The sequence below is a fragment of the Kogia breviceps genome, chromosome 1 (assembly GCF_026419965.1).
Source record: "Kogia breviceps isolate mKogBre1 chromosome 1, mKogBre1 haplotype 1, whole genome shotgun sequence".
Taxonomy (NCBI): domain Eukaryota; kingdom Metazoa; phylum Chordata; class Mammalia; order Artiodactyla; family Physeteridae; genus Kogia; species Kogia breviceps.
This window is the reverse complement of record NC_081310.1, coordinates 145,131,581-145,153,756: the sequence shown is the minus strand read 5'-3', so window position 1 is coordinate 145,153,756 and position 22,176 is coordinate 145,131,581. Positions and strand designations below refer to the sequence as shown.

General features: G+C 37.8%; 1 protein-coding gene across 6 annotated transcripts in view; it reads left to right on the top strand.

The window, feature by feature from the left end:
* PDE4B (phosphodiesterase 4B) overlaps nt 1-22,176 on the top strand; it is a 597,863-nt gene that overhangs the window by 561,184 nt on the left and 14,503 nt on the right. For 5 of the 6 annotated variants that reach the window (XM_067006427.1, XM_059075560.2, XM_067006432.1 and 2 more), the window contains one exon: nt 18,042-18,135. In XM_067006427.1, coding sequence (XP_066862528.1) covers nt 18,042-18,135 — 94 coding nt within the window. Of the gene's footprint in view, nt 1-16,789; nt 17,415-18,041; nt 18,136-22,176 lie in introns of those variants that run through there. The other variant, XM_067006450.1, reaches the window with a different exon arrangement.

The following is a 22,176-nucleotide window of genomic DNA, read 5'->3' as shown; positions in this document are numbered from 1 at the left end:
TGTATACTTTGTGTGCAGATATTGTGCTAAGCTCCTGATATACATTCTGTCATTAATACTCATAGCAACTCTTTGGATCGGTACTATTGTTATCCCCATTTTACAGATGAGTAGAGTGTGGCTTAGAGAGTTGAAATAAATTGCCTAAGGTAAATATGAGAGCCAGGATTCATACCCAAGGCCATCTGACTCACTATCAATGACCCCAATGGAACAGATAAATATAGAAATAAAGAGATAGTTAATCATTCTTATAAGGGAATTTTGTTGTGGTTTCTGGGAGGTCTTATTCTTCTAACTCTGGCTATCAGTGATGGGTAGGTCTGGTTCAGAATCCTAATCTGCAATTACCATATTCTGGGCCTCTAGATTGGCCATTAATAACCTCCAGCTCAGTCTTTGTGGCTGGGAAGCAGTGTCCATTAACACAGAAGAGGGGAAGAGTAGCCATAGTTATAGAAAATGGTTCTAAAGCATCCATAAAACTGTAAATAATTATATTAAACTAATCCACTGTATCAGTTTGCTAAATTCAAGATCTATTTTTTTCCCCAAAGTCTTCTCTAACATGACCTAAGATAGTAAAGTTTTGTTTAAAGGACTTTAGCCTACCCTCTAATTTCCATTTTACCTACCCCCCCCAACCCCCCAAATAAAAAGAAAACAGAGAGAGCCTATCCCTGTTATTTTTTCATTTTATTATGATTAAAATAATTGGGGCAATTTCATCATATACTATGTCCTTTCCAATGCATGCAATATGACCATAAAACAGAGGAGCAATGTTTCTGTAGCAGTAATCAATATAGGGAAATTTCTTAGAAGTAACATGGAGACTGTCTCCCTTAGATTTGTCTTCATGCAGAGATGAAATAGAAAATTAAGTTGTTTATTCTTTATCCAGCATTATTTCAGTTACTCTTTCTGACAAAATAGTCGTATTATTGACTGTAAGTCAGTATTCCACGTTCTATTCTTATCAAAACCTAAATCGAAGATTTTGAAATTTGTTTAGTGCTCTGTAGTGAATTTGATTTGTAATCTGTTTTGCTTAATTGAAATATTTTTGCATTGGTATTTATTTCAATGGTATTCTCCACTGAATTCTGATCCATTTAGCCCACTTAACTCACTTGAAAGCACCCAAGTGAACAAATCTCTAAAAAACAAGCAGGAATGAAGTGAAGGAACATTACTGTTGATTGGTGCACCTCTGGCTAGCTGATAAGAGATGATATTCTCAAAATAGAATAAATAAGTCATTTTAATGGGAGCCTTTGTCTCCACATTAAAAAAAATCAGGTAATTATGTTTAGAGTGCAAGTATAAATCTAGAACACTAGTTTTGAAAAATAGAATTACACTACGTCAATGGAATAAAGGTTTGTTTTACATCTTTTTATACTTCTTTCTCATCTTTTTTTTTTCTTTTAGAGTGTGCCCCAGTCTAGAAGCCTCCCCAGATCCATGCCATTGTTATCTATGTAAGAAAGGGCCAAGGGTGGAGCTTGTTCTTATGCTATTCTTCCAGCACATCTTACTTCTAAGTAAACGTGTGCTCAGCAAGTAGAGATAGCTCAGCTCTGGAAGCCAGGACTTACCAAACCAGAAGATACCAGGGCAAACTTGTGCCACGGTCAATAGATTTCACACTCTAGAAGGCTCTGTGCCAGTTGTCACAGTGCATCTCTGCACATCCCTCCACTTTAGCATTTTCAGGGATCTGCCAAACCCTCTCTGTCTTGCCCAGTTGTACGTGATGTTTCCCTCAACTGGTGCCAAACTGTTTAGTCTCTTGGATATTTTACTGTAACTTCCTTTGTTTGATTTACTTTAAAGTAGCCAAGTGTTTCCACAAAGAAAGGACTGTTAAGTTATTTAGAAATGAAGAAGACAGTAAAACTCTTGTTTCTTTTGTTTCTGTTGTGGGAAGTCACTGATAATCTTTTTCTCTTTAAAAAGTGCCTGATACTTTTTTCCCTTTATGGAGTAGAGTTTAAAAGCTATAAATCATGCAGTTCTGCTCATGAGTCACATGTTTCTTCAGCTAATTACTTGTCATTTAAAAACCTTCAGAGATTGAAGTTTAGTGAACTTATTGAAAAGAAAATTCATCTTCATGGCTCAATTTCATCTCTTTTTTCTTTTTTTAGCTATTCAGAATATGGTCATCTTAAAGATAGTCATTTTAAAACTCTCTATGGCCCAGTTCCCTTTATTCTTTGCTAACAGCATAGTGCATAATATTATAAACCTCAGCAAATTATAAAAATGAAATTTGAGTACAGATACCAGAAGGTAAAAGTGACTTATCCAGTTTTAAAAATTTGCATTTAAGACAAGAGGTTTTGGCATTTTATATATGAAAATTTTAAACGGTTATTTTGGAAAGAAAACAGTAAGAAGAGCTGTTATCATTAAATAAAAATATCTGTCCAACTCAACCACATAGGCTGTGTGCTAAAGCTAATCAAATGGGGCAAAGTGGAGTGATAATTTGGCAACTATCTAATGTCTTTGGTCGGTATGGATGGTAAAAGTTGATAAACCTAACCAAAAGAGACCTGAATGTATTCTTTCTAGCTATAGTCTTATGCGGTTGCATTAGACAAAATTCCAGAACTTTGAGCCCATAAGGGAGCCATAGGTATTACCTATTTTAAGACTTCATTTTATAGATGAGGATTATAAAAACTGAGGGTTAAATATCTAATATGCTCCAAAGATCTTTGTAAAATATAAAAAAGCAATCTAAATGAAAAGTAATTTTATTATGACATGACTTCTCCAGAGTCATCAGGTTAATTAGTGGAAGATTAAGGTACTAAAATCCAGCTTGCTCTTCATCTTCAGCAAAAAGCTGATTAAGCTTAAGAAAGACGTGGGACATTCCCTCTTTAGCTTGCATTGATTTTTAACCTTCTCATTATTCTTCATGAATAAAAGCTATACATGTCTTAATCATTTCAAGTAAAGAGAACTAATTTAGTATTCCTGAAAATTTTGTGATCAAAATCTAGCAGGAAATACTTGGAGCAAGTTACTTTGAATGTCCCTGGCATTGGTTGTTTTGTTTTTCTTCTTTTTGCTCTTTGCTGTTTCAATTTCTGAATAAATATACATATTAATATATCTGAATTAATACATATTAATTTAATAGACATATATATACATACATATATCATCAGATAAAAAATCTCATTAAGGCAAGCAGGATTAACATTTTCATCCTCACATAATTGAAATGCTACCCTACAGATAATTTATTTCCAACTTTTTCAGTTAACATAATAGCCTATTTCTTCATTCTTTTCTTAGGTTAGATTCCCATAAATGGAATTAATGGATTAAAAGGCAACATTTTTAAGGCTTTGATACTTATTTGCTTTCCCACTGATCCCAATGCCAAAGTTTAAGTAGTAAAAACCCTGTGATTAGTAAAACTCCTTCAATTTCTTTCTATTTCTTCCTTTCCTCTCTGAAACTGAAGGTGATAAATTGGAGAGTTTTACCAGCTGGTGGAAAAATAGTCAATGTTCCAATTCTCTCTGCTACTTAGCAGAGCTGTTGGCTTAGGAAGTAAAAATGAAGACAGTGATCTCAGGTTGACCCTATCCCTGTACCCCAGAATGTTTCTGCCCAGTGGCCCAAATTATGCAAAGCTCTCCCAACTCAAGTAAGATTTCTGGATTCTTGAGTTGTGTTCTCAACATCTTGGTGGAGTTGGGTTCAACAGTGTTGGCAGCTACACATTTAGAAACAATATTATGTAATTAATGCCTTGTCAACGTTTTAAATCAAATAAACCTCATTTACAGTAGATAGAGATACATTTTGATGTGTTTAGGTAGCTCAAGATGAGTTTTGATGTTTAACTCAGATGTCTGAGTTAAGCACATGTTGTGAATATCTTGCCATAAAACATTGACAAACTCTGAACTTTCAGCCTAACTACTTAAAATGAGCAGATGCAGGAAAAAATAAAGGGAAAATGACTTGGGAAGAACTGATCATCTCATTTATAATAGTCCTTCCCCCTTATCTGTGGTTTTGCTTTCTACCATTTCAGTAACCTGTGGTCAACTGCAGTCCAAAATTATTTAATGGAAAATTCCAGAAGTAAACAATTTCTAAGTTTTAAATTGCCCGCTGTTCTGATTAATGTGATGAAATCACACACCGTCCCACTCCACCCACCCGGAGGCACGGGATTCACCCCTTTGTCCAGCATATCCTGCCCAATAGTCACTTAGTAGCCAGCGGGGTTATCAGATCAACTGTCCTGGTATCTCAGTGCTTGTGTTCAAGTGACCCTTACTTTACATTTTACATAATAATGGCCCCAAAGCACAAGAGTAGTGCTGCTGGCCATTCAGATATGCCAAAGAGAAGTTATAAAGTGCTTCCTTTAAGTGAAAAAGTAAAAGTTCTCAACTTAATAAGGAAAGAAAAAAATCATATGCTGAGGTTGCTAAGATCTATGGTAAGAATAAATCTTCTATTGGTGAAATTGCGAAAAAAAAAAAAGAAATTTGTGCCAGTTTTGCGCCTCAAGCTGCAAAAGTCATGGCCACACTGTGTGATAAGTGCTTAATTGAGACAGAAAAAGCATTAAATTTGTACAATAAGATATTTCGAGAGAGAGGCCACATTCCCGTAACTTTTATTACAGTATATGGTTATAATTGTTCTATTTTAGTATTAGTTATTGTTGTTAATCTCTTACTGTGCCTAATTTGTAAATTAAACTTTATCATAGGTATGAATGTATAGGAAAAAACATTGTATAAACAGAGTGCAGTACTATCTTCAGTTTCATGCATCCACTGGGGGTGGAACATATCCTCCACCAATAAAAAGGGATTAGTGGATAATGTTTATTAAGGGAAATCATTCCATGCCAAAATATCCTTGATAGTCTAACTTTAGCTCTTTTGATATTTACCCATTGCTAATCATTACTTATTTTATCAAGTAGGACAAAGTTAGAAATGTTCTTAGCATATAATGTAGGAAATGAAAAGAAAAATTTCAATTCCTGGATGGATAAGAAAACTTAGTTTTTTAGCCATTATAATAAGATACAGAAGACTTGAATTTAAAAGTTAAAATATGTAAAAGGAGATTTCACTGCTGGGAGTGAAAGGAGGGAGAGGAGATTATTTAATAAGCAGGATAATCAGCTGAGTATAGGAAAAGAACTGACAGAGTTGAAAAAAATAGACTAAAATTTTAGTAGCTCTGGTTGTTCCCAACAGTGGACTTCCAACTTCCTCTCTACCCTCGATATCAGAAGATCTACTGAAAACAAGGAAGAGTTTTATGATAACCTGAGAATGAAGAAATGTTGGCTCTACCCCTCTCTTGGTATCCTGTTGCCTAGAAAACCTCCCTTTGGCTCAAATACATCATCAGTCCCTGTACTATGAAACTACTCCTGGTCTGCTAGACTTCTTGGCTTTCTTTTTTTGAAACCCTGCCTTAGCTACCCTGACTTGGATCAAATTTTCATAGACCATCATCTTAGCTATCTTATTGGTTAATATCATAGCTAACATTTTCATTATCTGGGGTTTTATTTATGTCTGCTCCAGTTTGCAAGCTCTTGAGTCCTGAAATTCTGCTTTGCATTTTTGAGGCTTCACATTTGCTTATAGTGGTAGTGGGGCTAAAAATTATCAAGGAGGCATAGCTCTACTTCTGTCTGTCAGGAGGGAAGTGAAAAGCAGATGAAGGCTTTTGTCAGTTGGTGGTAATTGATTTTGGTTTTGTTTTATTTGGAAAAGCTCTCTGCAGTTCTACTTGATTTGGTCATTTAGGAAAGTTGTTGACATTGGGAGTTTTGATAGCTTATCCTGGTTTTGACCAATGCTAGGACAGGTAATGACCTCACGGGGTGGGGGGGGGCACAGCACTGTTTAAAGATTGAAAAATTTTTTTGCATTTTCAAAAACTTTAAATTCATGGAACATGCTTAGACTATCCAGGGGTAATGTGCATTTCCAGTATCCTTTTGCACACCCATTTGCCTGTGAGAAGCTAGAAACTTTCTGATGGGTCATTAATGAGATGGACTCCAACTGCTGCTGTAGATAGCCCAGAAGGGTCAGTTTCACTGACCAGATACTACCCGTCCACCAAGATGAAAGGGCACAGTGCCCTCCCTGCCTTAGTCCCTATCCATTTGCGATCGCTACTCCTGGCTCCGTTCTGTAATTGAGTCAGAATGATTTAGCTAGATCTGCGTTTATTGATGCAATGGGTATGTTTTTCTTGGCCAGGGCCAGTACATTACTTGTGTTCTTGACAGGATGAGCTGCCACTGAATTTTTCCCTGCTGTATTTTAACACACTTAAGATCTAGTTGCACCACATTTATTTACATCTGTCTTACCAATTGCATGGGAGCTTCCCTGATAATCTCTCAAGATATATCAGTATTATTTTTGAAACACTTTAAAAATAGTATAATTTAATTTCAGGATGTTCATTTTATTTTGCTTGCAATAATTAAAAATACTCCTTTACTAATAATCTTTTTTTATATGTTTGAGGCATTAAGGTAAGGTCATTGTTGAATGCTGCATAGTAAAATAGTAAAATTTCTAACTGAGAAAGGTCATAGATTGCTTTTCAGAAAAAGGCTTTCCAGGGCCCCTGATAAATCCTAAAATAGGAGAACTTTGACAAAATAAACAAAAACATGAACCCCTGGGCAAGACTGGATTCTCTTTTTTTTTAAGTAAGATAAATATATTGAATTAAAATGAGTAAAAAATGAGCTTTTTGATAAAGCTAATGAAGAAGGAGGAGATACTGGTAAGAAATAATTCAGGAGAGATTTTTCTTCTTTGAACACTTTTCCAATCTAACTCCATGAGCCAGGACTGCACTTTCCCAAGGACTCTGGTTCTGTCTGAGGGAACATTAATTATGGGGCAGTGTAGAGATTTTTAAGGCCCATTTCTTCACTTACAGCTTATTTGCTCTCAAAGCTTCCTGCGGTGCCAAGATAGAGCATTACATAAAGGGCCACTCTCTTTAAGTGTATAGCTGTTTGTTATTTTTTGTTGCCAGATCCAATATAGCATGGTAAGGAAACCTATCTGAAGAGCCCTTTGCTCCATACACAGCACTCTCACCTATGTTATCTCATCTGATGCTCACCAAGAAGAAAGTATTATTATATCTCCATATTCAATGTGAAACCAAGCTGCAAGCTGTGTCCAAGACCCTCAGCCACTAAATCATGATGCTTAGAATCAAATCTGTTCTCTTTGCTTCAAAGTCAAATGACTTAAAAATTATAATTAAAAGGAAAAACAAAAGATTAATATGATGTATGTTTACATTTTTATAAAAGAACAACAGCAGGAAAAACTAATATTTTTTATCAGGATGTTACCTTTGAAATGTGGTGGTTAATGATTGGAAGAGAGCAAAATGGACTTTTTTGCTGGTAATATTCTCCTTTCCCACCTGACTGCTTGTTAAACAAGTATGGTCATTTTGTGCACTATTTTGTGTGTATTTTGCACACCAATAAAAGTTTTAAATAATAATAATAATAATTAAAAGGAAATCCACAGGGTAATTTATCATATTCTTCTATGACTTGCCAACAAAACACATAATCATAGAATTTTAAAGCTAGAGCTCGACCTTCTTATTTTTCAGACCCAGCTTAGATGTTATCTCTTTGGAGAGGTCTTCTCTAATTATCCTAAGTCAGTAGCTTATTTGTTTTACAATTTGCTGTCACAATTTATGATTTTTGACTTTTTTTCTTGTTTTTGTTGTAGAACTTGGTTTTTACTAATCTCCTCCCTTTGACTATAAGGTTATTGGTGACAAGAATTGTGTCTACCTTGTTCATTATTGTAGTTCTGGCATTTAGAATAGCTCTAGGCATTCAAATAAATATTTGTAGGATCATGTGCATGATGGCTCGGAAACTTAATTTGTTGAGGACCAACTATATTGTTAGTGGCAAATCTATTAGAACCCAAGAATCCTGTTTCCTGTTGCACTGTACCATGCTACACATAGGTGCTTCCCATGACCAATTCTAGTTTTTCTAATTGTTAGCTTTGATGAGAAATTCCCATGTGGTTCACAGTGGTTCTTCAAAGTACCCTCAGAAGCAGCAAAAGCTTGCACCAGAGCCTTCCCCAAATGCAATCAGATAACAGAGAATGAAGTCTTGGGGACAAATGTTCTTTCCTCGTGAGCAGAAATATGAAGCACATTTTTGTTGTTGTTTGGTTCGACATCGGGGTATTCAGCTTACCTTTCTCTTGAAAAGTCTGCATCCTGTGGACAAGAATCTAAGCTCTACAGAGGCTGACAATAGCCACCGCACACTCAGCTGGGAGCATATCTGTGAATACATGTTGTGTCTAAAACTCAGCCATTTGCCATATATGTTGTGTCTGTAGCATAGGAGCTTAGTCATTATGCCATTATTTGGTTGTATTTTTCATTCCTGACATATTGCTGGTACTCCTCTCATCCCCACCTTGGCCACATATTCAATTAATTCAAATATGCTGCTGGATTGACCTGAACTGTGGAAATCTGTGTAAAATGCATACTTGGTACAGTTGTCCTTATGTCAGGCAATCTGTGGCCATTCATGGCTTCTGGTTAATACATAAAGAGTTCTGAAGTCTCTTAATTTGAGGAAATTGGCTAAGTCATGAAATCATGAAAGGCTAGATTTGAAACAGCTGGACATCTCCAAAATAAACTTTTTAAAGGTATGGCTTTAACACAAGGCCATTTTGAGTTACGGCTTTATCCGACAGGTTTTATCTATCTTTCTGGCAATTCTGGTTTACACTCCTTAGACTGATGAATAATCTAAATGTCAACCAGAGAGCCAGAACTTCTATGAGTAACTCAAGTTTCACGTAATCTATATGACATAGCACTGATCACACCTGCAGCAGACTATCAGGGGAATTCTCTAGTCAATTTCTTGTCAATAAGGAAAAGAAAAGAGTTTAGGTGTTAAAGAGCCAACCAAAACCTCCACCCAGATGCAAACCAGGTGAAAAAGGTACCAAGAGCTCAGATTCTTTGAAAATTCAGAGCAAAACTCAGTTTTAAGTACAAATTCTACAATAGTCTCAGATACCTTACCAACCACTGTATATATATTGTTTCTAACCTTCCCATTTTAAAGATAGAAAAACTTAGTCTCCCAGAAACTCAACAACTTGCCAAGTTTCTCAGTCTAAGTTACAATATAGGGTTTTATTTTCAGACCCCGTTGTATACTCAGCTGATCCTATGTCATGTTATTATGATGTTGGGTCTGCTGATAGAGTCTTATTTATGCTGTTAGACCCCACCAGTAAGGCCATCCTGTAGTCAGAACCCCTTCTACTTCATGTATAACCTATGCATCCAACTCTGAAACTACTTTTATAAGTAGTTTCATGCACCCAACAAACCTGTACATCTGGGGGTGCACTGTTCTGCAAAGCATCCATCCATCTCTTCTAAACTTTGGTAGCTAATAATAGGAAAAACAAAATGCAAAACAAGTATAACTGTCTTTTTTGAGGATAAAATTATTTAAGACTACTGTATTCATCCTTTCTGGTTTAAAAATATGTTCAAATCTCTAACCTATGGTAGATTCTTCTCAATTTGCAAGGATGTATTCTAGCATAGGGATTACCAAAATACCAACAAATAACATATTTATTCAGGGAAGAAAAGGATATTTCTATGTAACCCAGGGATTTTCTTTATTTATTTGATGGTCCCTAGAGTTGATCTTGAAAATTTCCAGACTAAGGGGCTGTCCCAACCCGGGAAACTGCTAATCCAGAAGCAGCGATTCCCAGGGAAGGTTTTGAAGCATCCCGTTGTCTTTTATCTCAAAGAGTATGTGAAAGTTGCTAGCTGAAATCAATATAATTAATATTAAACACAAGATATGCTGCATATGGTGTTTAAAAGGGGTATAGTAGTAATCTCAAAAATCAGCTATGGTAGATTTTTATGGCTGCAAAAACATTGGAAATTTTAATAAGGCAATATTTAATGCAGGATTTTAAGCAACCCAGGAGATGTTATAGGATAAAACTGGAAATCAGTTCTTAAACAGAATCATGACCAATTTTTATGGGGCTATGAAAAGAACGTAGAATGTTTGGGGGATGATTTTCCTGTTCTGTGGCATTGCTTTCAAGTTAAATATGAAGGCCTTGAAGCATAGGTCGTGTTTTCCGCTGGTCAGGAGAGGACGCTAAACTGAAAGGACCGTGGGTCTGATCCATGGTAAGATTTCTAATTTTAAAAATGTAACAAGTTGTAGAACCTCTGGCTATGAAATCGTTCAAAAGAAACCTTAGTCTTCTGCTTTGGAATCGCATTAACGTCCCATGGCCCTGGAACTGGCTTTAGAAGCTTGAGGTTAAATATTAGCCATCATGCACAGAAGACGTTGTAGAAGGCTTAAATGGAAAAACAAAAGAGTAACTAAATAGTTTACCTTGATTCCTTGATTTTTCTCATTGCTACTGTGATTTTTGTCATCTATAGAAAAATAAAGCCTCTGCTGTAATTATCAGGCCAGCATCCTCAATCTGTCATTGTACCTTTTTGGGGGTCTGTCACTATTAACAACCATATTAAAAGGGAAAGGTCAGGTACATAAAATGAAACTGTGAAGGTTCAGTAACAGTTGCAGGTGTTTTTCATCAGAAGGAAAGACTTCTGTCAAAAAGAACAAGTTTGAATATTTTAAATTATCTAAAAATATACAGTACCTCTAAACCTTACACATTATGAGTGTATGACTTTGCAATCCAGTCTCTTTAAGGGATATTTAGGACATGTAATATCTGGGACATATTTATACTAAAAAGAAACATTTGTTGTTTATCTGAAATTTAAATTTAACTGTGTATCCCGAATTTTTATTTACTAAATCTAGAAACCCTACATATATGAAAACATATATATACTCACACACTATATTTATAAATCATAGCTTATACATATATATACATGTATATGTATATATATATAGTTTAAAATGCATAGTGAAAATATAAGTCTTTGGGTATAAATATAGTGTCTTTCGTCTATTAAATTGTGTCACTGCAGCAACTCTCAGAGTTAGGGGAATGTTAGTTCATGAGAAATTTCTCTAAATATTTTTATGGGGATTACTTTGGGTCTAGGAAAAGTCCATTTTTTTAGCATCCCAATAATGTGTGCCATATCTCCTCTTGAAAAGTTTCCAGAAATTCTGAGAAAAACAGACAGCAGCAAAGAGTATAGATAGACAGTTGGGTAAGAAGAAGCAACTATGGTAATAATTTTGAGAACTGTTCAAGACCTAGTATCAAGTTGTAGAGCAGTTATATTCAAAGTTATATTTAAATTCTTTAGATTTTTTTTTTCAGTTCTCTGTATGAAAGCACTAATGGTTTGTCCCTACCTTGTCTTTTTTGTTGTTGTTGTTGTTGCGGTACGTGGGCCTCTCACTGATGTGGCCTCTCCCGTTGTGGAGCACAGGCTCCGGACGTGCAGGCTCAGCGGCCATGGCTCACGGGCCTAGCCGCTCCGCGGCATGTGGGATCTTCCCGGGCCGGGGCACAAACCCGCGTCCCCTGCATCGGCAGGCGGACTCTCAACCACTGCACCACCAGGGAAGCCCCTAACCTGACTTTTAAAATTTCTCTTGAACAAATACTAGTCCTCTAACCAGTAAATGGAATTTACTCTATTTTAGCTTCATCATAAATGTCAATGTTTTGTTACAGAATTATGGTAGAGATGTCCGTGATTGTTTTTCATTACATATTTATTGTGGATTATTACATCACTGGACAGTTAAGAAGAGAATCACTCAATTCTAATACGTTTAGATGCATTTCTTTCTGCTCTGGCACATGGACAGTTAGAATGACTTAACTATATTCCTTGGAGCACCAGGGGTTTGCTCCAGTAATAGAGCAGAACTTTTCTGCTAGAATGCCCCATCATGGAACTATATAGTCTCCAGTTAAGTAGATATTAATGGACAATGTCAAGTTATTCCTTTCTTAACCCCATTACCAACTCAGTCATTTGCCTCTCAAATAAGACAAATATGTCATTAAAGAAATTGGACATCAAGTTTCAAATAGATGGTAGAGTTCATAGGGAAAGACAAAAAGGAGACAAGAGATGAGATGCATTGTCACATAACCTGAAATGTTAAGAATTGTGAGAATTGTGAGTGTGATAAAGGGGTTTAGAAGAAGTACACTATATTCCCGTTGTTGTTATTTAAATCACATTTTGTAAAGGAAAGTGTAGGTGTTTAGGAATTCGAGTCCTTCACTTCTTTGGGTCTTCGTTACTTCATATGTAAAATTAGGAATATGGAAGAAGCAATTTTTTCAAAATCAGAAAGAACCTGAGAAATTTGCCATTTTACAACTACAGAAACTGGGCCCCAAGAAGGTAATTCATCTTACCAAAGATCACACATCAGGTGAGTGCTAGAACTAAAGGACGAGCTTGCCTTACTTCCATTTCTCACTAAACTGGGACGGCCACTGCAGTTTCAACTTCCTTCTATCACCTCTAGCATTCTGTGATTCCAGGCAGAATTTTCAGCCCCTTCACTTTTTCTTATGCCCGGGAATTCTTATTAAGTTATGACTAACAAAGTGTAAAATATGAGTCAAAATTTAGTCCCTAATAAAGTCATTGTGACTTTAATGACTTTGGCGGTTGTTTCATACTGCAAAAACAGGAAGATCTCACACAATAAGGCGCCTGTCTCACAGATGGGCTTCTGTGCTGACGGCCACCCACAAGGGTGACTCCTGAGGCTGTCTTCCTCTCAGGGGCACCTTTTTTTCATCTGCAGTTTTCATCTACTCACTTCATCTTAAGGTAATCAATGAGAGGAAAGTGCCTGCTTTATCTAGCCTTTGATGGGCTGAAGAATATTTTTGATCACTAAAGATTCACTCTTAAGTGATTTCCAGGCCACCCCCTAACAAGCCCAGATTAGTCTTAAAAGTAGGTCTTCTATGTGCTTGATACTAGTCCCTTGTATTATTACTCTTCTAGATGGTTTTATTCTAAGAAAGACAGAATCACCAAGTTTTAGAACCAGGATGAATTTCTGAGATCATTCTAGTCCAGCCTTCCTGTGTGATTGATTTAACAAGAACTTTTCAAGAGAGTTTCTAGCTTTACTGTGGATCTTTGCGCAAAGCCCAAACTAGTCCTCTGATGAGAAATATAGAAAAATGATGAAGTGTTCCATCCCTTCAGGAGAAATTGGCTCGGAAGAAAATATTCTCTGTATGTAGCATTGAAGCCAAAGAAAAATTGAAGCCATAAAACAAAATGTTTATATTCAATTTCAGCTTTTGCTATTCTATATATTTTAAGTAACTTCCCACTATAAAAGGTAACCTATTCAAAAAAAATCACATATGATTTTATAGAGAAGATGTATGCTAGGCAAACAATATTGAATTATTTAAGTAGAGAATGATATCTTTTCCCCTTTTCAGAAAATAACTAACTTCTGGCCGTGTTCATGAATCTAGTGTTGGGCCTAAACTTAAGGAAGCATTGGAGGAATTTGTATTACTAAGGGTTCATTCACAAGCTTGTCTGTGTTGAAAAGGGGCTTTGGCCGTTTCCTCTGGGGACATTATTTCTAGGTAAGCTCTGACAGGGTTTTCTTGTGAAGGCAGCTTCTTAACAGAAAAATAGGATATGTGTACCTTAGGTTGTAGAGACACATTTGTCTTTGAAATAGTGTGCTCCTGTTTGTGGATTTCTCTACTGCATTTGATAAAGTAAATAATGTCTATTCCCTTTCAATCCCGTAACTCCTGGGGCCACAGTTAACCTCAGGAGCTGTTTAATTTCCTTATCTTGACTGAATACCCAATTTGATAAGGAGACTGGGAGACTCCAAGGGTCTTAGAATATAAAACTCTGGAGGGATGATAACCACTTCTCTTCCTTTGTTTTGTGACCTATTCTTATGGACTGAAGCGTTTCCGATTTGGGTTGTTTTTCTCTGTAGTGTTAAGAGAGTTTTGTTTTCTGGGAAATTTTGGTTGCTGGTAAATAATATGTCCAGACTGTAGGAGGCTGCCACAAAATTTATCATAGAATCTTGACAGATTTGGGCTGAGATCCTAAAATCATGCATCACTCTCATTTTGTATATGAGAGCTAAGGGACTTCACCAGATTGTTACCTGTTATCGAGAGCTGAGAATGAAAGTCTAGATTCATCTACTACATCGTAGCTACCTCTGGCTCAACAGAAGCAACTCCCATATGGGAATCAGACACTGAAAACCCCACTAAGCCAAGCTTCCCCACTGTCTCCTTGGCCTTAACCTCAAACACAAGCTATTCCATTCCTTGATGTGTCTCATCACACAGGCCAGCACTAATCATACTAATTGGACTCTGCATTACTAGAATGTAAAAGATACCCCCTGTCTGCTCCTCCAAGGCCATGTCTGCCTTGCTTAGTTTGTACAGAGCCCAATATAAGTGGGCCCTTCATAAATGCTTTATGATGAGAGCAGTGATTGCCTTAGTCAATGTGGTTGGACCCTCCCTTATGGAGGAGGAAAACCAAAGGCTGTTGCTAAGCAACATTTTAAAGGACTGGGTCAGTTTCTGACACTGAGTGGCCTCCATCTGCGTACTTCATCATGTTGTGTGTTTTATGGTTGCCTTAAAATGACTTTGGGTTTTGGTGGCGTTGTCATGCTGTTAGCAAAAGGCTCATAGGAGAACTAATTTAGGCATGAGAAGGAGAGAGGTGGTTTTCAGCTGTTAACTACTTACATGAGTTCACGAACCCATCTGTGAGCTCTGCAGGAAAGTTGAGGAGTTTGGTTTATTCTCAGCCCTGCAGCTTAGAGCCACCTCCCTGTTGCCCACGTTGGGACTGATTGACAATGTATACCAACAGGATCCTGTGGCAATGGGAGGTGATAGAAAAAAAGTAAGAAGGAAAGTCTTTCCCAGTCTTTTATGATTGAATTTCTAGCTGCTCCTATATTCTGAGCTGAAGGGTCAATACGGCTAATAAAGAGTTGGCCCCAGCCTCAGTAGTCACTGCTGTGGTTAACGAACATGCCCTAATATATCTGACTATTTCTATTAGCATGAAAGCTTATTAAAAGCCTGAAAAGTGTTTTTGTTTGTTTGGGGGAGTGTTTTGTTTTTGTTTTTTTACTGCTATATCCTTAATGCATTGCTTGGCACATTTTGGGGTTCAGTAAATATTTACCAAATACATGAGATGAAATGGCATTATTCAACTAGTACAAACCTGACTGACTCCAAAATCTTCCTAAGTATTTCCAAGGGACCAAAGGAACCAAAATGAGGATGATTGCTTGAATGTTACATTTGGCTAAGTCTAGTGCGGAGACACAATTTAAAAAACCATCTGTGTCTATGCTTTCTACAAGACATTTTTTTGCAATGCTCTGAGTAAAGTTTGCTTCTTTGCCAAAATTCAGCTGATCCATCAGAGCACAGAAACCTGTCTTTTTCAGCTTCTAAGTCTTTAGTGTAAGTGCCTGTCTTCTGAGAACTGAAAATGAGAGGCGATTATGACTGAGCAATTTTGTCTTAAAAAAATAAACAACTTAGAACTTACATGATTCACCTGGAGTTCAAATTGCAGAGCAGTTTGATAAGTAAAACACACTAGCTGAGATGATTAATTCAGGGATTTCTGGTGACTGTTACTAACATATTATAATGGGAAGACCCACACGTACACCAGCAGGGTTCCCCAGAAAGAGGGTGATTGTGCATGCCTCTTTGAGGACAATGCATAGAGCAGTGAGCCAAAGGACGGCAATACTGACTTGCATTGGCTTCACCTCAAAAGGCCTCGTCTCCTGGGCACAGGCAGTGGCATGAAGGGGGCCTGGATGCTTGAAGTGAAGCCATTGTCTGTGCAGGATGCTGATTTGAAAGGGGAGTGCCTCACAGGAAAGAGAGCCAATTGCGTGCGGAGACGGTTGCCATGGTGCTTCGCTATTTCTTTAACGTGCTGTACTTGAACTCCTGGGAGTCCAGGGGTGGGGTAACGGAGGAGGGAGAAGGAGAGGAGTGGGATGGGCCTGGGTAGGGAATCCCACTGCAGGGCTCTAGTCTCAGACTTTCTTCTTGCTTGTGATCTTTCTAAAGCTGACAAGGTGAAAGAGAGAGAGAGAAAGAGGGAGAGAGAGACTATAGGAAAGAATTCCTCAGCATGCTCCAGATTGCAAAAACAAAATAAAAATTAATTTAATTCTTAAATATTTCTAGCATGAATTAGAAGATGTAACACTGAAATACCATAACAGCATAATTCTCCATTCGTGCAGCAAACGATAGCTTGTATTTCCTAACCCACTCCAGATCCTAGATGGAAAGGTTAAATGTGTTTAATTCATTTGTCGAATGCAGTCTCATGTGCATATTAATGAGCTGATGGAGGGCAGAAAATTACATTCTGCGTACGAAGTACTTTTAAAACGAAATCCATTAATTCTATTCCCATTCGTTTCATTGTGAAAGAAGTCTAAATGCACTGGCACGCCGTTGGTGTGCAAAAAATCTCCCCAAAAGCTAGCTTAAAAAATATTCTTGTACACTGAAAGCCTAGTTTGAAAAGAGCCACAGTTCTCGCTTTTTCAATTTTTTTTTTTAATGTTCGGAAAGTAAATTAATCAAACACACCATCACTTCGAAACCCTTAGAGCGGTAGAGCGGCTGAGCTCTGTACGGAGGCTGCGTCTGCAGTGTCCTGGTCTCCGCAGTGGAGAGAGGGTGAAGAACACCTAGATGAAATGGGGGAGGGTACCGACTTCGGATTGCCTTAAATATTCATGGGACTTCCTCCATTTTAATCTTCTCCTTTTAAAAAGATGGCTGTGTTTCCTAGTCTGGCATCCCCTCGGGAAAGAAGAATTGCTCCTTCCTTGCAGAGGTCAGCTGAGCAGGACTAATCTAGAGTGGAAACCCCTTCGGCCACCAGGACTATTGATAATTCATAAGTGCTGCAAACCAGCCAGCTGAATGCATTTGGACAGGCTTTTTGCTCCTTCGTGCACGTCCTGATTTCATTACTCTCTCTGCCAGGGAAGAAGCAGGGAACATAGGCTTCTTGCAAGAATGGAGTGCGAAGATGGGCTTTGTTTGGATTAGAAAATGCCCTAAATTGTGGAGGCTTTGTCTATCATAAGTTTTGATTATTTTACCACTGAATCTGCAAGGCTTTCCCGATCCCTTTGGGACTGCTCTCTCAGAACTGTGAATTCTTTCAAAGGGATTTGTGGATTGTGGCAAGGAGTGCATTCCAAAATGCCTGAGGCAAACTATTTGTTATCTGTATCTTGGGGTTACATCAAGGTGGGTTAATTTGATTCCATTATGTGTCTTTGATAGAATGTGAAACATTTATATGTGTATGTTTTCTGTGAAGTAGAAAACCTCGGTAATGATTTAATTGTGTTATCACTTAGCCCACTGAGGTTGCTTATGGTGAAATAGGGGCATGTTATATTACATTGTATTTAAATAGACTGTGTTGTATTTTAACCCTATTCTTTTTACACATGTCTATTTTAAAAGGATGCTTGTCTTTTCTTTTGTTTTCCCTTAAACTTTTCACATTTAATCACCTCTCACTCTATAGGTTATTAACTGAAATTATATTTTAGAGTTAATTTCCAATAAACATATTTTAAAATGTGGTTACATTTTTAAGTGAAATGATCTTGACCTCTGTAAAGATTCCTTTTCCTATGTTTGCATCTTCAAAAGAAATCAGATGTTAATTCTAAGAAATCTTAAGAAAAGCTTTTTTCCCTAAGGTGACGTTGGAATAATTTCACATTTGTATTTTGTAGAAACAGTATCATTTATCTAATGATATCTGCTCACTCGGTCTCTTGGTTCTTAATAAAGTTGGAAACATCTAAAATGATAATCTGCTATTTTTTAGGTGGTTAATACGTTTTTGTTCTCTATAAACAGTTCAAAAGAATGCTGAACCGGGAGCTGACACACCTTTCAGAAATGAGCCGATCGGGGAACCAGGTGTCTGAATACATTTCAAATACTTTCTTAGGTAAGATATTCACTGGGAAACTTATTCGATAACTGAGATTTTTTTTTTAATATGAATTTCTGCAACCTGTCAGGAACATCACTATGTGAGTTTGGAATGGGGATAAGTGACAGAAAAACAAATCCATTTAAAATAAGAACTAAAGACAACCTTTAAGGTCAAAAAAAAAAAAAAGCCGTAAGGTGTTGTGAAAAAAATGAATGAAAATACCCATCAGAGAGAAGTTTATTATGGGCTAACTAAATTTATATAGACCTCAGGTCACTCTATCTACCCACCCACTTCCATCTCTGTCAAGACCTCTGAAGGAGGGTGGTGATGGGGGTTCCAGTCATCCAAGACTTAGGGACAACTCCAGTTGGCTCCTCTGACATGGTATTCTTTAAATTCTTCCAGTAACTGGGCTTTGAGCAAAAGGTTTCCTTTTAGATGCTTTGCGAGAGATGGCTGGAGAACTGTATGGTGATTTGACCCATGATAATAAGCTTTGGAAATAATTCGACTGTTGCTTTGCTAAGGTATTTCTTTTTTTCTTTCTTTTTTTTGAGTTTAGTAGTAATTTTTTTTTAACATCTTTGTTGGAGTACAATTGCTCCACAATGGTGTGTCAGTTTCTGCTCTACAACAAAGTGAATCAGCCATACACGTACACATGCTCTCACATCTCCTCCCTCCCACCCTCCCCATCCCACCCCTCTAGGTGGTCACAAAGCACCGAGCTGATCCCCCCGTGCCACGCGGCTGCCTCCCACCAGCTATCCACTCCACACCTGGTAGTGTATACATGTCCATGCCACCCCCCACCCCATCACAACCCACTCTTCCCCCTCCCCACATCCTCAAGTCCATTCTCTAGTAGGTCTGCATCTCCATTCCCGTCTTACCCCTAGGTTCTTCATGACTTTTTTTCCCCCCTTAGATTCCATATATATGTGTTAGCATACGGTATTTGTTTTTCTCTTCCTGACTTACTTCACTCTGTATGACAGACTCTAATTCCATCCACCTCACTACAAATAACTCAATTTCGTTTCTTTTTATGGCTGAGTAATGATACATGGGGGGAGGGCAGAAAGAATCTCCACCTCTCTGAAGGAGTTAGCCTTCTGCAAGCAGCATCATTATCTTCCTAATTTGATACTTACCTATCAATCTCTGCTTTCACATTGCTAGTCTTTAATACATGTCACTGACAGGAAAGGTTTGCATCAGTGCCTCTCAACTACTGTCATGCATCCTGTTTGATTACTAGGAATTTCTGATCTCATGTTTAAAGCCATTCTGTTGTGTATTTTTCTTGAATAAGGCCTGCAGAACCTGCAAATCTGTACTTCAGGGTGAATGGGTAGCCTTTAGACTCTGATTCTGTTGACTTTCAATTACCACTGAATTATGCTTATTTAGCAGAACTCCACTTTCCAAGGAAATGACCTATTCTTACAGCTGAACATTACACCTCCCTTCTTTTTGGCGTTGCTGCATATCCATAAATCAATGAGCATTTGCCTTGATGTCTTATGGAAACACATACCTCTTCTAGTTTTATTTTAAAAAATCAATTCTATTTCTCTAATACCAAAGCAGTTCCTGCTATCAGCAGATCACTCTTTGATCAGCCTAGTGGAAAGCTCATGGCGCTACTCTGTGGCCAGTGGGCACTGACATGATTGACAAGTGCCTTTCCAACTGTTTCCAGTATGTGGGTGTCTGCAGCACCTGGTTTTCCCCAACAGCAGTTGTGGCAACCTTTGTCAGAGAACAAAGAGAAGATTTTTTTCATACATCCTAGCTCCAAGAGGAGCTAGAATCTAATTGAACAGAAAGTGTTGTATACTGATCCTTTTCTTCTCCATTATCCCCCTTTATTCTTTTGAAGGCAGGCATCCTCTGCTGTCCATCTGTGTGACACCCAATTATTTTTCATAAGCTAGGGACTGTTTTAGGGACAGTCTCCAGGTTAATGACTGTGGGAAGGAAGAATAAAATCAATAAGTGCAAGAACTCATTTTTGTTTTCATAAACATTAAATGTTAAAATATCAGGGCTTGTCTGTCGTCTCAGAAGAGACTCTGACCACTGGAGTAAAGCTGCAGGAGGTCTCTGAGCCCTTCATCATCCAAGGTTGTACCTAAGCAGTCCTCTTGGCTTGTAGCCTCTTTCACTATCTGCTTGCCAACAACCATGAGAATAGTTTCGTATACCAATTATTCTTATTTTAGCATCAAAGGCTATCAAGTGAGGAGGCTGAGAAGATAATAAAAATGAGTTCTCAGTCTCAACACTTTGCATCTCAAGAATGGGTAACTGTCAACTCTGTTGAATATTCCATTTGCTATGGAGGCATATCTCTTGAGGAAAACCATCATTTGGCTTCTCATTATTCCAAAAAAAATTAAATTATCAACAACAAGTGGTTTGAGGTAGGTTGTTAGAACCTCAGTCCTTATACACTCAACATTAGGACGGTGGTGAGCCTGAGTGTGTGTGTGCATTTGCATGCACACGCATGTGCACACACAAGGTAGACCCGATCAAACAGACTAGACAAACAGATTATATTCTTGAGAAAATTTAGGGAGAAAAAAATCCATCATATAAACAAAAGATTCATCAGCTACTTCAACTGTAAAATGGGAACACTGGAGTAGATGGCACCCTCTGTCCATTCCAGCTCTAACTTTCTATATGGACAGAGTTTATCAGTCTTGCTAAGACATAACTGGCTACCTGGATTCTCTGGAATAGCCCTACAATTTGTAGGCTTACAATTTGATAATCTTAAAAAGCAAACAAACAAAGCTTATTTCCAAACTGCAAATGCAGGACATGGAACTCTACGTCCTGTCTTGTGAGCATGGCGAGTATTCCTGGAGGACCATGAAGCCTTCTTCACAAAATGTCAGATCTGAAAGGGACCTTAATGGCCTCATCCAGTTCCCTCATTTTCCAAGAAAGAAAACTGAGGCCCAGAAGGGTATGTAACTTGACCAAGATTACTTGGCTAAAATGTTCCTGAGCCAGAATTATGACTTTACTCTCTTGACTCCTAGATCAAAATACCTGTCACTTCTTTAACTAGGAAAGGTTATTAGGCTGTCAGAAGAAAATCGCCTTTCAGTAATAGATGTAATCTGTGGAGAAAAGCGTTTAAAATCAGGATTGTTGGACCTAAAAATGTGTTTGTTAACAGCTTCCAGTAATATAAGAGCCTCTTGTCAGAGCACAGCAACCATCTTCAAGAGCACAAAATGGGAAGACCTTATTGATTTCAGTTAAACTTGAAGAGCAGTATCTCAATAGGAGTCATTGAAAGTTAAAATGTATCATCCAGAAAGGAGGGAAATCCCTCACTGCGGGGAATGTGTGAAACTTGTGTTGTTTCCATTTAAAAGGATGGCGTCCAGATGGACAGGCTGACATGCAGGCAAGAGGCCATCAGTGCAGCCACTCTGTGATGCTGATACAGGATAATGGGCTCGGGTTGCTGGTACAGGAGGAAGTGAAGGCCCCAGGGGGAGGGAGCACAGATTAAAGCAAGATATTTAGATGTGATATTACAAGTTAGTTAATATTTTTTCAAACAGAGAAGAATCACTCCTTTAAATCCCCGACTTCCTGTCTCCAAAGCTGGAACATAGAATTCTCAAGACACAGGGAAGAGAACTCAGGAATTTTGCATGATTAAATGCTGTAAGCTAGCAAGAAAAGCACCTCCAATGATGCCATTATCAGAGTTTTGATGTGACATTTTTTGCATCTGTTTATTTATTTATTTATTTGGTACTGTTCCACTCTTTCCTCACTGTAGTCTGACCATTCTGTAAATGTGAACTCACAAAGCGTGTAGTATGATTCTTTGAGTGTGTGTTTCAGGTTATTTCCGCATGGGGCTGGCTAAGCATTTAACAGAGGAAATTCAGAATAGGGAAACCCATCAGTTGTTCCAATGTCTGCATAGGGAAACACCCATTAATGTCAAAATGGCACTGTCTGTGGATAATGGCTTTCTTCTTTATCGTAATGTTCCAGACACAGTAGTGG